Genomic DNA, 16463 nt, shown 5'->3' with positions numbered 1-16463 from the left:
AAAAACATTGAGCCAAATATATTTGATATATTGTATTACCAATTATTAATAATCATTAATAGTGTAAAATACAGTAAATATTTGTAAATTATATATAAATTATTTTTTAGTTATTAAACTGTTGTAACGCTGTCTTGACTCTATCAAATAAAGTCGTATCGTTTGTCGTTAACAATTGCTGTAAGAGTTTATGAACGCCCATCTCTTTTAGCCGATCCTGTCGATGGTTGGCTCCCTCTTCTTCACTCCAGATGAGGTTTGATATGCAAAATGTGGCCGCAATCTGGAGTTTAACATTCGAGTGCATCATATAGGAGGTCAGCTTCTTGAGCATATCTTCGTTGGACATAATAAACTCTTTGGCTGTATCGCCGTCGGCAATGTTGGCTAGAATACAGAGTGCCTGTTCTTTGACATCCGATTGGTGATCGCCTTCGAGTATCAGTATGACTGCTTGCATCACTTGTTTCCCATGAAGACTCATTATGTGATCGATATGCTGTAAGGAGTTGGTGGACGGGGGTATCAATAATTATGGGATAAAAATATTATACCAATTGAATTACTTGTACCATAAAAAATTCAATCAAAATTACAAACAAACCGGTTTATTGGAGAGCAAATTTCGCAATAGACCCAACGTCTTCATCAATGTGTTGACGTCTGGATCCGATAGCAAACGAAATATCTGATCGGTTCCCAATGCGTTAAGTATTTGCGATTTACAATTCTGGTCGGCTTGAAATGCCATATTCATTAGGGCCCACACGCCGTTCAATCGGAGTGCCGCCTCATCTCTACGGGTCAGATCACATAACAGTTCAACGGCTCCCCGATCCAAGAAGTGCTTCAAAAAAAAAATTCGAGAATAATTACCGGTAATTATATCCGTACAGTATATAAATACCTGTTTGCTCGGCGAAAACTCGAGTAATAAATTGCATAAAGTACTCGACGCCACACTCAATATCTCGTCGGATGCGTTGTGCAAGAGATTTCTTAGCGGTACCCAAACGGCATGATCTTGAAATGTTGTCCGCAATTGTTGAACAGATCGCGACAAACTATGCAGACATCTCAGTGCCGATAATCTAGTCTTTATGTTCGGATCGGACAGACCGCTGACAATGTGATCCATTAGAAAATCGGTTTCAATGATTCGCTTCCGGATGTCTTCGTCATTGGCACCTAACGAAGCAAATGCCTTGAAGGCCGCCTGTTTCATGTCTTGGGTTGTAATCACTTCCTGTTCTAGTTTTCTAACGGTGGCCGCTGTTATTGGCTGATTGTTGAATGCATCGGAATATCCCAATAGTGATATACAATTGGATTGATATTTCAATAGATCAGCCAAAGTTGGTATCAAATGATCACAAATACTGGCGGTTTGCTGAAGATTAGTGTCTATTTCGGTCAGATAGGCAAGAGTTTCGGCTCCCATCGCCCGAATCGACGTTTCTTTGTCTTTCTTACACATTCGGACCAAAGTCGGTAATGTTTTGTAAATAATTCGTTTATCGTCACTATTAAGAGCACCGGAACGGTATATACAGGTCATGCATTTGGCGGCAATTAATTGCATTTCGTGTGTCTTCTGTTGGCTCATCATTGAGACCAACAAATCGGACATTGATTTTCCATCGCAATACTCATTGACAACAAAAGCCGATACTGTTTCGTTTTGGTAACAGATTTGCGCCAACCAGTGAAGAGCAGCCATTTGGACTTTCAGGACATTGTTAACCAATAGTGAAGCAATCAGTGAAATTGATCCGTAATTATTCAGAATATTTTGCTGTTCGTTAGTCTATTTTTAGAAAAAAACATTATTTAAAAATAATTTCGGTAAACATATTATAATTTTATTATTAAAAAATAAAAATCACTCATAAATTGTTAGTTTAATTTTTCAGAGACCATTACCTGACACGAAGCGGCCATAATGTTGGCGATACACTCCTTATTGACAAACGACCGATGACTGGCCGCCAAACTTAACAAATGCGGTATTATTTGGTATAACGGATCGTCTTTCATGTCGTTCCGATCGAAAATCATGTTTACCGGTGTTTCCGGAGACTTTAATATCGTCCGCAACGCCCGTAGACACGCCTCGACAAAAGCGGCGTCACTGGATCTGGTATTCTCCAGAAGTATGGCTACCACTCCGCTATCGATCAGCACTTTGACGTGCTCTTCGGTACCTTTAGCCAGACTGGCAATTGTCAGTACAGCTTCTTTGGCCAAATTGGCACTGTTTTGTTTGTTGCACATTTGGATCAGTTGGATGAGTCGGGGAACAACAGACGATTCGATGATCGAGCCTTTCATACGATTGCTTCCGATGACCAGATTCTTGATATTTCTGTTTTTGTTAATAATATAATAAATGATATGATATTTAGAAATGACAGACATATGGATGACAATCAGTGATACGATTAAGACATTTATAGACATAAGATATCATACATGAGTGCTTCGAGACATTGGATCGGATCTTCTGAGTACAAGCCGTGGTAATTGTCTTTAGTTGAGTCGACCTCCTGAGCGATGTAAACACATACAGACAACAGTATTAATGATTAAAAAACTGGACAAAAATTGTTTGCCGAGACAATCAAAAAAGTTTACCATAAATGTGGCCAAAGTGTTTGCCATGGCTGCTGATGTTTGGATCAGTTATGTAATCTTCAGCAACGATTTTAGTGGTAATATTTAGTTTAAATTGTAAAACAGTTTTCAAAAAAAAAAAATTTCTTTCAAATGTTTTGAAGATTTATTTTATTATTAAAAACATTGAATTGAATGTTAAAAAAATATTTGCAATTTTTTTCTCTCTCTCTCTCTCTGTATATATAAATAGCTTTGTATTGTATTTACTCAATAGTCATACAGTAGTGACCATAGATGTCGCGCCAATTGATTTGATGTTAACTTATTATTGAAAGTATTGGTCATTTGGAAATTGTTTGCCAATATATTTATCGGTAAACTAGTGGCCAGTATTCACGAATCGGTATTATTTTTTATTTTTTAAAAATAGGACAACAATTTAGACTAACCGTACAAATAAAATATTTTAATATAATTTTATTAAACAGTTTTGTTATTGTTATTGTTGTTCATTGAATGATATGCTTAAATAAATATCGTTTTTTTTGTATAATATTATCATTAAATTATATAACAAAAATTATAATTATTATATAATAATTATTTTATTATCTAATATATACAATAAATAATTTATTTAAAATATTATATATTTTATATTATAAATCTTTTCAATTAAATCCAAAAAATTAGTTTTTTTATTATTTATACAGAATATTCCTCAAAGAATCTTCAATACACTAAATATATAGTCATTTTAATTAATGAAACAAAAAAAATCAGTACACTATTGAATGGGATGATAATTGTGTCCATAAAAACCAACAAAAAAGATTAGTATTAATTATAGCCACCACTGCTATAATAACTATTATATATATATATATATAWATATATCGTGTATTACATAATCAATTTGGCTTTTTATACTGTATTTCAGTGTATAAGCCAACACACAAACCATATGACGACTCCGTATATAATATAATATAATATAATATAATATAATATAATAGTGACGTATAGTTTCGTTTCGTCACATAATAGTAATGGCTCTCTAATAAAATGTGTGTAAATATTAAATTATTTTCACTAAATAAAATTTTTTAAGTAAACTATATTTATATATCATATAACAGACACATATAATACATGTATAATAATTTATTAATACAATATATTTTTGTATGCATAAAAATGTTTAATTTTTTTTGTTTGTTTGTTAAATAATTGATTTTTCACACACAAAATAATTTCTATTATTTTGTTTTAATTTTCGGAAAAGAGGTAATAGTTTTTATTTTTTAAATTTTATTTATAATTTTTTTTAGTTTAATTATTATTATTATTATTAGATATACTTGAATGTACAGTATTGTAATAGTGTAAGCCATCATCAAATGCATTGCTTAATATTTTTTTATAATTATTTAATACCCATTGCCTATCATATGTGTATAAAGTATTTATATATTATAGCAATGCAACTAAAAAATAAATAAATAAATAGCCATACATTTTGCTAATTCAAACAAACAAATATTGGTTTTGATGTTTTCGCACAAAAATATATGATTTTATTTTATTTTTTTTTTAGTAGTACTAGTAGTTGTCTTTTTTTAAAAAAAATATATGATTTGGTTTTAAAAATTTGTTTTCAAAACAACTAAAGTATATTATTTTGTGTTGTTGTTATATTTGCATATCATATATATTTTATATCAATATATCATATTATATATCATACTGTATATGATATGTGTGTCTGTTTGACGTGATTTTCATTGGTTTTCATGTAATTAAATTTCTTTTATATTATATTATTTAATATTATTATTATTATCACTACAGTATTATTATATACTTTATAGCCATATCTCTCTCTCTCTCTCTCTCTCTCTCTCTCTCTCTCTCTCTCTCTCTCTCTCTCTCTCTTTTCTCTCGCGTTTCAATTGATGGTATGTATTGCTAATATGAATGCGATTTTTGCATAACATGTTATATGAATTTTTTTTTTAAACAGTGATTTATACAGTATATTAAATTGAAATATCAATGCATTACTATTTTGTGACTGTATTTATATTATATTTATATATATTTAACTGTAATGTATACTGTAATGTAATTTAATGGTTATACGAATGCATTTTAAATTTATATTTTAAAAAAATAATTAGTAATATTAAACGTTTTTAGTTGTTTTATACTGTAGTGTATTTTTTAAAACCAAGTTTAACCTAATTTTAATAGTTATTTTTGAAAATTAATTAATTTATATATATATATATATATATATATTTTGAATAAAATTGTCCCAAAAAATATTGATGTTTGTATAGATATTAAATTTATTGATATTTATTTTATTTAAATTTAAATACATTTGATTTGATAATTTTAGATAATTAATTAGTTAACATATTGACAAAATATAGATACAATTTTTAATTATTAAATATAATTTATTATTAAAAATAGTTATTTTGATATTTGATATCTATGTACAGTAGATGGATATTTAATATTATAATTAAAAAAAATTAATTACATTTATTGAATAATGATTATACTGTTTTAAATTATTAGTTTTTTAAAAAAAAAAATCATATGACTAATAAAATAGTTTTAACTAAATTTCTAGTTGTTTAATAATATTGAAATAATAAAAAATAATAATGATTATTATTTTTATAATTGATGATACAATTATATGTTAGCAGTAGTATTGATTGATTAAAAAAATGTGTAACATTTTTAATTAACTGGGTTAATAATTTGCTAGATATGTATAGTACATTAACATTGGTTAAATTATTGATTAATTAATTGCTATGAATTTGTGCTTTTCATATGAAAATGTTATGTTAAATAAGTATTATTATTATTATTATATTATTGTTTTTTTGTTATTATAATAATTTGTTTGAATGCTTAAGAAACGGTATTAAAATCACATGTTTTAATATTACATTTTACTTATATAAAGTTTATTTGACCTCATATTTTATTTTATTTTTTTTTTAAATTTTTATTATCTCGTTTATCTGGAAATAAAATAATAATAAATATTTAATTTAATTTTTCCTTATTATATAAATTTATCCAAGGATTATCTATGTTTAAATTTTAAAAAATATTAATTTATATAATTTTATTTAAAAAAAATATAACAAATATGTGTTTTTTATAAACTTTTATTTGTTTACATATTGTTTTATTTATCTAATAATTTTTTTTATATATATTTATATATATACATATATATCTAAAAAGTAAATTGATTTAACAAAAAAAAATGATAATTAGTTAAATAATAACAGTGCTATTTATAAATATAGTTTATTACTACTGCTAAGGTTGATACCTGTCTCATCTATTATTATAATTAATAATAAGCAATACAGTTGAACAATCAATTTGATATATTGTTGTAAAATAAATATAGTATATATATATATATATATATATATAACATTTTCATGTGATTAAAATCAATTTTATAGATCTCTCTCTCACATGACTTATAGACTATAACTTATAGTATCAAAAAAAAATTTTACTTTAACTCTAAAAACTTAATATACAGAGAGTACTACTGTACTATACTAACAAATTGTACATTAAATTATTGATTAAGTAGCTTAAAATAGGTCTCATCATTTAATATACTGTATATAATATTCACATTATTATTATTATTATTAACATTATTTATAATCATAATCGTCTTATTTGCTTAAAACGATTATTTCATATGTATTTTTAATAATTTGTTTATTAATACAAGTAATTATTGTTTTGGTTATTATTATTATTATTTAGTATTGAAGAGCTAATATAAACAAATTGTGTGTTTAATTAATATAATAAATTATCTATTGATTAACATAAAATTAAAATTTAAAAATAATTTTTTTGCTTGTTTGTTAATACTGTACACTGTTTAATGTCCTCAGAAAACATTGCAATAAATTATAAATTAACTAAAAATTCATATTTTATTATTATATTTACCAAACAATTATTATACTTTATATAATTTCATATATCATGTAAAATATTTTCTATAATTATTATATAATATAATAATTTTCAGACACTGTGCAGACAGGCAATGTCTTATTAATAATGATATTACTGTATATAATAATAAAAATATGTATAATTTACATATATATTAATAAAAATATAACAGTGCATAAAAATATATTGTATAAATTAAAAATATATATATTAAAATTTCACAATTTTTTAAAAAACTATAGTAACAAGTGATGAATACTCAAAAAAACAAAATGTATTGACTAAAAAACATTTATATATATATTACTAGTAAATTATTGATGTGTTTGTGGTGTTGTTTATCTTAACTAATATTAGTTAAAAACTTTTATATATGTATTTGAATGAATCCCTTATCTAATCCACTGATGTCTTGCTTATGAACTCCAGCCTTGTATTCACTGTTTGTCTCTCAATAACCACTAAAAGTATAATATTATTAATGATATTATCATTTTTATAAGAGTAATGCGATTATTATTTATATGAAAATATATATATATTTTTTGTCAAAATCAACACTTTTTTCTGGTGTTGTGTTTTTTGTTTGTGGATATTATATAACTTAAGAGAGAGAGAGAGAGAGAAAAAAAAATTAATATAATTTATTTTTATTTAGTTTCGATCAATTTTTATACAGTATTTTTTGTTTTGTTTATATATATAATATATAATGTGAAATATTTAGTACTGAAATCGTACTGATATTTACTACTATATAACCGGATATACTATTTTTGTTTTTTTTAAATTAAATAAACTAAATTTATAAATTGTAAGTTATCTTTTTTTTTTATTAGTTGAATGAATCTAAAATATTATATTCAATAGAAATTATTTTTAAAAATGTTATAATATAGTAGCTAATTTTAAAATAAATAAATAATTTTATGTATTTTAAAAATAACTATTATAATAAAATTCATTATTAATAATATACTAAATAATATTTACAATTATTTTTATCTATATTTTTATTAGTATTATCGTCGTATTATTAATATCATTATCAATTATTAGCTTAACATATTGTTTAGTCTAATAATAATAATATTTAGATATAGATATATTAGTTTTATTGCAATATTATTGAAATAAGTGAAATAACTTAATCCTGGGTTTTTGTATGATTTATTTAGTTAATGCAATAATTGTTAATAAAAAATAAATTCATAAATTTTTTTTAATTAGATTTTAAACTGAAATCTGTTTTTTTTTTTAATAAATATATTGACAGCAGAGTTGATGCCAAGTATGGCAACAATGATGAGTAGATTTGGGTTTCACGATATAATGCAGCCGTCGGTTGGCCACCAAAATAGCGCACAAATAGCAATCAGTGACACATCTTCGGGCGATACAATGTCGCCGCAGAGAAAGATATCGCGTGAGACCATACATTCGGGTCATTTTATGGTCTCCGAGATCGACGAAAATGAACAGACGGGTGGAGTTGTAGTCGCTGAGCCGTCACACGACTCAGACTACGAACGGCCAGTCGAGACCAACGATGCTCTTAACTATGATTTGGAGATGAATTGTAGAGAAACAACACAAACCTATGCCTACGGACCCAAATCGTTGAATACGGTGTCCATCGATGGCTCGCTGACGAAGCTGTTCGAGTGTATGAGTCTGGCCTACAGCGGAAAGATTACATCTCCCCGTTGGAAGACATTCAAAGGTCTTAAGTTGAAATTGAAAGACAAGATCCGACTCAACAATATTATATGGAGAGCCTGGCATATACAATGTATGGACCAATTATTTGGGGGGTTTTATTTAATATTTTTTTAAATAATAATAATAATTATTATTATTGTTGTTGTTGTGGTCACAGACATCGCCAGACGTAATCCAATTGTTTGCCAGTTTTCATCGCCGGTAGACAGCGATCGTCACAAGAAAGCCGAAGCAGTTATAATGGAGGGTAAATACTGGAAACGACGGTTGGCCACTGTTACGGCCGAATATCAAAAATGGAGACAATATTATAGAAATACGGGAAGACCTGTTACACCATCCCGTCCCGTATGTATTAGTTAATTAAATGAAGTGTAAGAAATGATTTGTAATAATATGTTTATATAATTAAACAAACAGGCGATTCAATTTGATTGGGAAAACAGTTTTAATACTTTATCGGCCGATATGGTCAGTGCCGACGACATAATGGATTTTAGTGACACTTTTTTAAGCAATTTGCCGATTAATTTTGATTTTCCGAATCCCCGAGAAATAGGTATATAAATATTAAGCAATTAATATTAGGATTAAATTTAAATTTAATTTTTATTTGTTGAATGGTTAGCCCGAAGCGGAATGTCGGCAGAGTTTATACAGCCAGGACTCGTGCAATTACAACCAAATTTCGATGAATTTATGGACACGTTTGAGCCGTATCAAGGTTTGGTATAAATTTTATAGCCTCCCCCCCTCCAAAAAAAAAATAAAAATAAAATATAACTAAATTTTTTTTATCCGAATAGAGTTGTTCTTCAATTCGAAAAATACATCTTCGTTGCCAACATTACCCGAAGAGTCCAATGTTGTGGCGGATCAACAAAATTCAAAACAACTCAATCATTTGGTTAGTAATAGTTTGATAAAAAAACTAAAAGTACTTATATTTACCGGTAATTGTTTTTTCTTTTTCTATCATAATTTTTTTTGGTGATAGATATCCGATTTAAGTGCTAAAGATTTAATGATTCAACTTCTCGGTGAGTCAAACAATATGACGGCCAACACAAATGCGACATCGATTCAAAACTATACGGTGAACAACAAAAATCTGATGCAAACCATGGACTCCATTCAAAATCAATTTGATCCCAATCTGAATGCTTCGTACAAAATGAATTCAATGAACACAATCCAACCTCAGGTGGTAAGCAATGCTCAAACGATGCCAGTGATGACCAATATGACTGCCATACAAAATAACATGCAATCAAAGCCACTACTGGATCAAACTATACCGTATACACAATACGGTAGTCCGGTTGGTGGTACACAAAATACAGTGCCTTTAACTCACATTCAATCGCCTATACATACGAAAAGTCGGGTTCAGATGGTCCAAGAATTTGCTCAGTCAAACAATAACAATAACATCAATAATAACATCAACAACAATAGCATCTCATATTCATCGATGACGGTTAGTCCTGTCAGTCCGGCTCATCAGCACTACGTCAACGTGAAGACCAGCCAGAGTCCGCTGAGAAAGAAGTACCAGAACACACATCCGAAAGTGACGATTGCCTCCAGCGCTGCCACCAATCAGAAGTTTGCGATTCCCAAGACTATGCCGGCCAAACAAAGGTCTCGCGAGAGAAGCATTTCAACGCCTCATATCAACAGAGGCGGATTACAGGTGTTGCCACCGGTGACCACACAAGCCAGTGCTGTTTCGATGTTGGACATTAACTCTCTCCCGAATCCCAATCCCCGAGTCAACCAAATCCCTATCGAGCGCTCAAATTCTCTGCCCGTCTATACTCAAGAACCACAGCGACGAAAAGGTGTCGTCGCATTGCCTCCCAATATGTTCAACACTTCAAATTTGGTGACCACTTCGACCACCAATCTATCACCAAATCTATCATATTCATTACAACCAACCATACAATCAATACAACACCAACAACAACAACAGCCGACGACGATTAACAATCATAGGCTGCAAATAATAACACAAAACGACGCCAACAACTCTTACTCTTCTTCTCCATACTTATCATCTCAACAGCAATTGGTTGTGTCCAATATGCCCAACGCTTACGATATACCTCAGGGATCTACTAATACTACTAGTTCTTCAAATGACAGCACACTTATTGCACGTCTACTGACCTCAAACTCATTGTCTAACATATCGGGCAACAGTTCATCACAACAACAACAACAACATCAACAACACATGTACTCAAATCAAAGTGCAGCTCACAATATGAATGCGAGAAACACCGAAAGGCCCACAACTATTGACGCCAGTTGTATTGGGATCAGACCACAGGTCAAAACGATTGCCAATGAAAAATCTCAGATGTTTTTACCAAAACAAATGAGTGACACAAATACTACTGCAATACAAATGAGTGGTCAGTTGACGCCAAACTTTAAGCCAAATTTTATAATACAATCAAATCAAGACATCAGTTCTTCATCATCGATAGTATCAATTGTGCCGCACATGCCATCGCTATCCAAATCGCATTCATCTCCGATATCGTTGCACTCGTCGAAAGATAAATTTACTGGTTTTCAATCGATACCATCGCCGCCATCAATGTGTTCGCCGACTAACGCGCCAAAAGGCAAACCGGGCAAAGATAAGGTCCAATATCGAGAACACCGACGCGTTTGCCATATAAATGCCGAACAGAAACGGCGCTGTAATATCAAGAATGGTTTCGACACACTCAAGACATTGTTGCCATCCATTAGCCACAACACCAACACAAAGATTAGCAAAGCAGCGATGCTCCAGAAGGCCGTTGAATTCATCCAAGAGCTTCAGGGAGAGTCTCATAAACAACAGGACGAAACAGATCAGCTGAGGAATCAGGTCGACAGCGTTAACCAGATTATTAGGTTTGTGTTGTTGTTGTTGTTGTTGTTGTTGTTGTTATTGTCACCAATTAGTTGTGACCAATATAAGTGATAATTAATTGATTTTTGTTTGTTTTGATGATTTACCAATAAATTTTGTTTAGTGTCTATCAAAATCAATTACCGGCAACTGGTGTCCCGATATCATCGCAGCGTTCATCGCAGACTCGGGTACTTTACGAGAACTATGTTCGCGAAAAAACTCTGGAAAATTGGAAATTTTGGATTGTATGTCATTTTTTAGAGTATTTATATATATATTATATATAAAAAAAATACTATAGTTTTTTTTAAATTTTTAATATATATATACAAATATTTTATATATAAAAAAAATTTAGTTTAGCATAATAATGGGCTCATTATGGGATTCATATAATCAGACGGTGACCACATCCAGTGATGAAGAGATCACCAAATCGTTGTCCCGTTGGTTGGAACACAGCTGTTGTCTCTCCCAATTGAGAAAAGGTATGCTATTATTATTATTATGATTAATATCAGAAAAACGTTATGAGAGAAACAGTAGCTTTTTATTTGTTTTTTTTATAAATAAAAGATTATTATTATTTAAATGTTTGCAATATTTTTAATGATAAGGTATTTCAATAAAAAAGTTTTTCAAGTAATTATATGAGACATTTTTTCAAAATAGCTTTTTATTTAACATTTATTATATATTTCAATGAATATATTGTATAGTATTATACAGGTATTAACAATAAAAGCAATTTAAAGTGTTAATGAAGATAATTGTCACGCATTTTGTTTCTGTATTTTTTTTAAAATATTTAATATTTTAATTTTATTATAAATTTTCTTCTTCTTAATTATATTTATAATTATTATTATTATTATTATTCAACAGATGTATGCAATTCGTTACGCTATTTGAGTACATCGACAAACATATTGACTGATCCCAACCTATTGCCAGACGAGGCATATCAAGCGGTCACGAAAAAGGAGAAACAATTGTCTTCGTGAGTCTTCACCGAAACTTTAACTAATCCATTGATAAACGCAAGAGTAAACACACGTCACACAAGAGTTTCATTACTATATATATATATATACAAACTTATATATATTGAAAATCTATGTATACTTTTAATTGCTTTTTTTAAAAGAAAAAGTAAAAATGTATTTTTAAAAATTTTTATTACTTTATACTATATATATATTACTATATACACACATATATATATAAATTATAGCATAAAAACTATTTGATTAATACTACATAAAAAATTAATTAAGTTGTAAAACAATCATAACATCAGTACAAAAAAAATTGTTTGTTTAAAACATGTAATTAAGATATTATTTTATAAATACTATTTAGATAAGTATACTGTTTATCAATATATTATATGCTATAAAAACGATAATTTTTATGAAATTAATATATAATTTTCAATGTGTTTAATCAGTTTGTGTGTGTGTCTTAATCTCATTATAGACTAATTTATAAGAGTTTTTTTAATTGTAAAAAATTATCACAAAAATTATTAAACATATAAAAGCATTATTTTTGATAGATAACTAAGCTATTGTTAATTACAAAAAAAAATATTCAGTATAATAATAATATTATTATTATTAGCCAAACATTTGTTTTTTTTTGATTTATTATATATATATATATATATACCAATTATTATATTATTGGATTTGTTTGTTTGTTAAATATTTAAATATAATACAATTGAAAGAATTGAAAAATATATTATATAATTATTATTATTATTATTTGTTTGAAACAAATTATGTATAAAGCGTTACTAATCATCTAAAAAAAAAATAATTAAAATATAAATATCCAGCTAATAATAGTACAATATATATATATATATATATATACTACAGTATATTACAGTATAATAGAGCATTTTTGTTGTTGTTTGTTTGCATTGTGTATATAATTATTTCCATCACTTATATGCCAATTATAATAATAATAATAATTTTTTGTTGTTGGGTTTAATAAGTTATTAATTGAAAAATTGAAAAAAATAATTTGTTGTCATAATTTTGAAGGTTAAATGAAGAGTATTTAGTTAAAAAATACTGTAATTATCGGCTAATAATACTAATAATAATAATAATAAACTGCTAAACAAATTGCATTTAAAAAAAACATTTTTGATTTCAATAGCCGTTGGGCGGAGAGGGAGGAGATTGGAAAGAGACTGCAATAAAAAACCTGTTTAAACCATTTGATGTACATTTATAGACATCCAACGCAACTATTAATGTATATATATTGAAGAAATATCATTGAAAATCAAATATTTAAAAGATCTTTTATAAATCATATATATATATATATTATATACTGTTCCCAATCAGAGTCAAAAACACAACATCCCACACATCTTTCATTTTACACACCTTTCCATCGCAATTATAGCCCCTATTTTGGGTATAGTTTTTTATCATTGACTTTCACTTTCACTCTTTCTTTATCTCTCTTTCTTTCTGTTTGTGTAAATAATATGCTTTGAAAGCACATCTTCTTCTTCTTCTTCTCTCAGTCATCGTCGTCGTCGTCGTCGTCGTGCAAACCCTCTCAGTAGAAGTGATACCTTTAAGAGAGGACAACGTGTGAACAACTCTTGTTTTTCTTGTTCTTCTGTGAAAACAAAGGATTTTATTTGTTTTAAAAAACTTTTTAATCTCCAGAGATATTGACACAGATTTTAAAGTTTTAAAAATATATATTTATTTGACTTATTTAGGGAACAGTTAGTTGTTTTGTTAGTTTGTTTGTCTATTTAATAATAGTCATGGATGACAGTGCAGCGTATTCAAGAAGTATATGATACAAATAAATTTAAATTATTTAAATTGTTTTATATATACAGTATATATATATATTATACATATTGTATATATAAAATTATTAATTTAAATTAAAACTAAAGTCAATCTTTATTTTTTGTAAAAATTTTCTTATTATAGACAGCAGTGCATTGACGGCCGACACCGACGACCTAATTGTTGGCGACCGGGTTTGGGTTAACGGCAAAAAACCCGGTTATGTACAGTTCATCGGTGAGACCAAGTTTGCCAAAGGAGAGTGGGCTGGCATTGTCTTAGATAGTTATAACGGGAAAAACGACGGAACCATTAATGGCGTCCGTTATTTCCAATGCGAACCGTTTCGCGGACTATTCTGTCGACTGTATCGTTTGTCACGCTATCCGGTGGACACTAACGGCGACCGATTGTATTCGTTCGACAATAAGGACAAAAGCAAACTGACCCGAACAGTGCGTTCGCAGTCACCCGACGGCAAAATCAGATCGACAACCACTGAATATGTTAATAAACCGGTTCCTCATTATGCTCTGCCGACTCGTGGTCCGGCCAAACTGGTAACCGAAGTGACAACAATGACTACGTCCGACGATCCAAACAATAATATCCGAATCGGCGACAGAGTGGTAGTCAATACCAAGGAAACAGGCGTACAGTCGGGTCGGGTTCGCTATATCGGACGGACACAGTTTTCAAGCGGAATATGGGTTGGACTCGAACTTAACGAACCAAACGGTAAAAATGATGGATCAGTTGCCGGTAGAAGGTATGAGAATTTTTTTAAAAATATAATATTAATTACTATTTTATTCTGTAAATATTCTGCATATTTTTGTAGTATTTATTATTTATTTTTATATTATTTATATTTAATAGTTATTATTATTATTACAATAATTATTATTTTGATTAGTTTTGCCAACAAAAAAAAACTATTTGCCAAACTATTTTCAATTAATTTGTTTGATTGTCTATTACTATGTTTGGTATTGTTATGTGATTTATAGTATCTTTTATTGTTATTGTGTGTGTGTGTTATCCCTCATCATATCATATCATAACATAATTTTGTTAGGGAAAGCCTTGAAAAAGACAAACACTCTATTTATATACCGATTCCGAGGAATTCATTTAATAATTGTGTTTTGTCTTTCATTTATATATTACACGCATTTTGTTAGTTATCATGAGTTTTATTCATCAAAATCAATGGACTGTAAAAAATTAAACGATTTTTTTTGCTATTTTTTGCGAGAGTAATTAAACGAGATTTAAACAATTTTTTATGTAGGTGTTTGACTAATATACAGACACACATAACTTTTTTTTTGATTTATATATAAATTTAGAAATTATAAAATTATAATTATATATATATTAAAATAAATTATTAATGCTTTTTAAAGTTATCATATTCTGTATTAAGTTAATTGGATTCTTGCAGTGTATCTCAATATGTATGCAATTTATGCAGTATTTTAAACACATAGTAACCAAAAAAAAATTTATTATAGATTCTATACTGTAATATAAGATAAATCTTATATAATAGTAATGATCTGATAAATAGCATATATATTATAATATAAATTATAGTACAATAATTATGTTAGATTATATATTCAATAATTTTATTATTTTGTTTTGATAACTATTTTGTTTTGTTTTATTTTGTTGTTTGTGTGTATAGATATTTTATTTGTCCCAAACGCTACGGTTTATTTGCACCAATTGATAAAGTAGTTAAAGGAGAGGCTGTCCGCACAATTACTAAAACCCGGTTCCTAAACACAACCACTTCCACCACTGATAAACCTGTATGGAAAAGCACACGGGTATTAAATTTTTTTTTTTAAATATAATTTTCTAAATGTTTCAAATTAATTGTACTGTAAATATATAAATTTTTTATCTCATTATAATTGCAGTTTCAGACCAATTACTAGAAATTAGACTTAAAAAAAATTTTTGAAGACATTTTGAAGAAGAAAAAGATACATTACTACACAAAATAAAAACAACATCAACAACAACAACAACAAAATGGTTTGGTATTACACCATGGATTACACAAATAATTATTAAAAAAAAGTCATTTATAAACACACACACAAATCTATCACCTTTTAAAAAAAATAGTTTCAATTAATATTATTCAATTTTCAATTTGTTAACATTATAATGATATTTATATAGTTTTTTTGTTTAAATGAAAAAAAAATTTGACACTTGTTTTTTTGTTTGTTTGTTTGTTTTATGATTGAAAAAACAAAATTTCTTCATCAAAAAATTGCAGTACATATTTGACAATTTGATTTCGTTTTAAAACAATAATAAATTGC

General features: G+C 28.2%; 3 protein-coding genes across 4 annotated transcripts; 2 read left to right on the top strand and 1 right to left on the bottom strand.

The window, feature by feature from the left end:
- Positions 1 to 106: 106 nt before the first annotated feature.
- LOC128963875 (armadillo repeat-containing protein 8-like) lies at positions 107 to 2843 on the bottom strand. Of its 2 annotated transcripts, none has more exons than XM_054310406.1 (6): positions 2635 to 2843; positions 2473 to 2546; positions 1918 to 2365; positions 908 to 1807; positions 605 to 847; positions 107 to 499 (listed from the first exon to the last, which is right to left on the bottom strand). In XM_054310406.1, the coding sequence occupies exons 1-6, from the start codon at positions 2659 to 2661 to the stop codon at positions 107 to 109; spliced, it is 2085 nt and encodes a 694-aa protein (XP_054166381.1). In that variant the 5' UTR covers positions 2662 to 2843. The 2 variants fall into 2 exon arrangements, with proteins under 2 accessions (XP_054166381.1, XP_054166382.1); XM_054310407.1 differs by having other exon boundaries at positions 1924 to 2365.
- An 801-nt stretch (positions 2844 to 3644) lies between these two features.
- LOC128964261 (MLX-interacting protein-like) lies at positions 3645 to 12375 on the top strand. Its single transcript, XM_054310839.1, has 10 exons — positions 3645 to 3903; positions 7922 to 8434; positions 8522 to 8712; positions 8785 to 8923; positions 8993 to 9088; positions 9171 to 9271; positions 9362 to 11280; positions 11403 to 11526; positions 11640 to 11769; positions 12167 to 12375. The coding sequence occupies exons 2-10, from the start codon at positions 7927 to 7929 to the stop codon at positions 12283 to 12285; spliced, it is 3327 nt and encodes a 1108-aa protein (XP_054166814.1). The 5' UTR covers positions 3645 to 3903; positions 7922 to 7926; the 3' UTR covers positions 12286 to 12375.
- Positions 12376 to 13459: 1084 nt separating this feature from the next.
- On the top strand, positions 13460 to 16237 carry LOC128963898 (CAP-Gly domain-containing linker protein 2-like). Its single transcript, XM_054310439.1, has 6 exons — positions 13460 to 13555; positions 13651 to 13723; positions 13836 to 14115; positions 14263 to 14887; positions 15812 to 15956; positions 16050 to 16237. Exons 3-6 carry the CDS (start codon positions 14088 to 14090, stop codon positions 16065 to 16067), a joined length of 816 nt encoding a protein of 271 aa, XP_054166414.1. The 5' UTR covers positions 13460 to 13555; positions 13651 to 13723; positions 13836 to 14087; the 3' UTR covers positions 16068 to 16237.
- The last annotated feature ends 226 nt before the right edge of the window (positions 16238 to 16463 follow it).

This window comes from Oppia nitens, unplaced genomic scaffold (assembly GCF_028296485.1).
Source record: "Oppia nitens isolate AA-2021 unplaced genomic scaffold, nextdenovo-longstitch-racon4-pilon3 scaffold8_pilon_pilon_pilon, whole genome shotgun sequence".
Classification (NCBI taxonomy): Eukaryota; Metazoa; Arthropoda; class Arachnida; order Sarcoptiformes; family Oppiidae; genus Oppia; species Oppia nitens.
The sequence above is the reverse complement of the archived record's forward strand: the minus strand, read 5'-3'. Positions and strand labels throughout refer to the sequence as shown.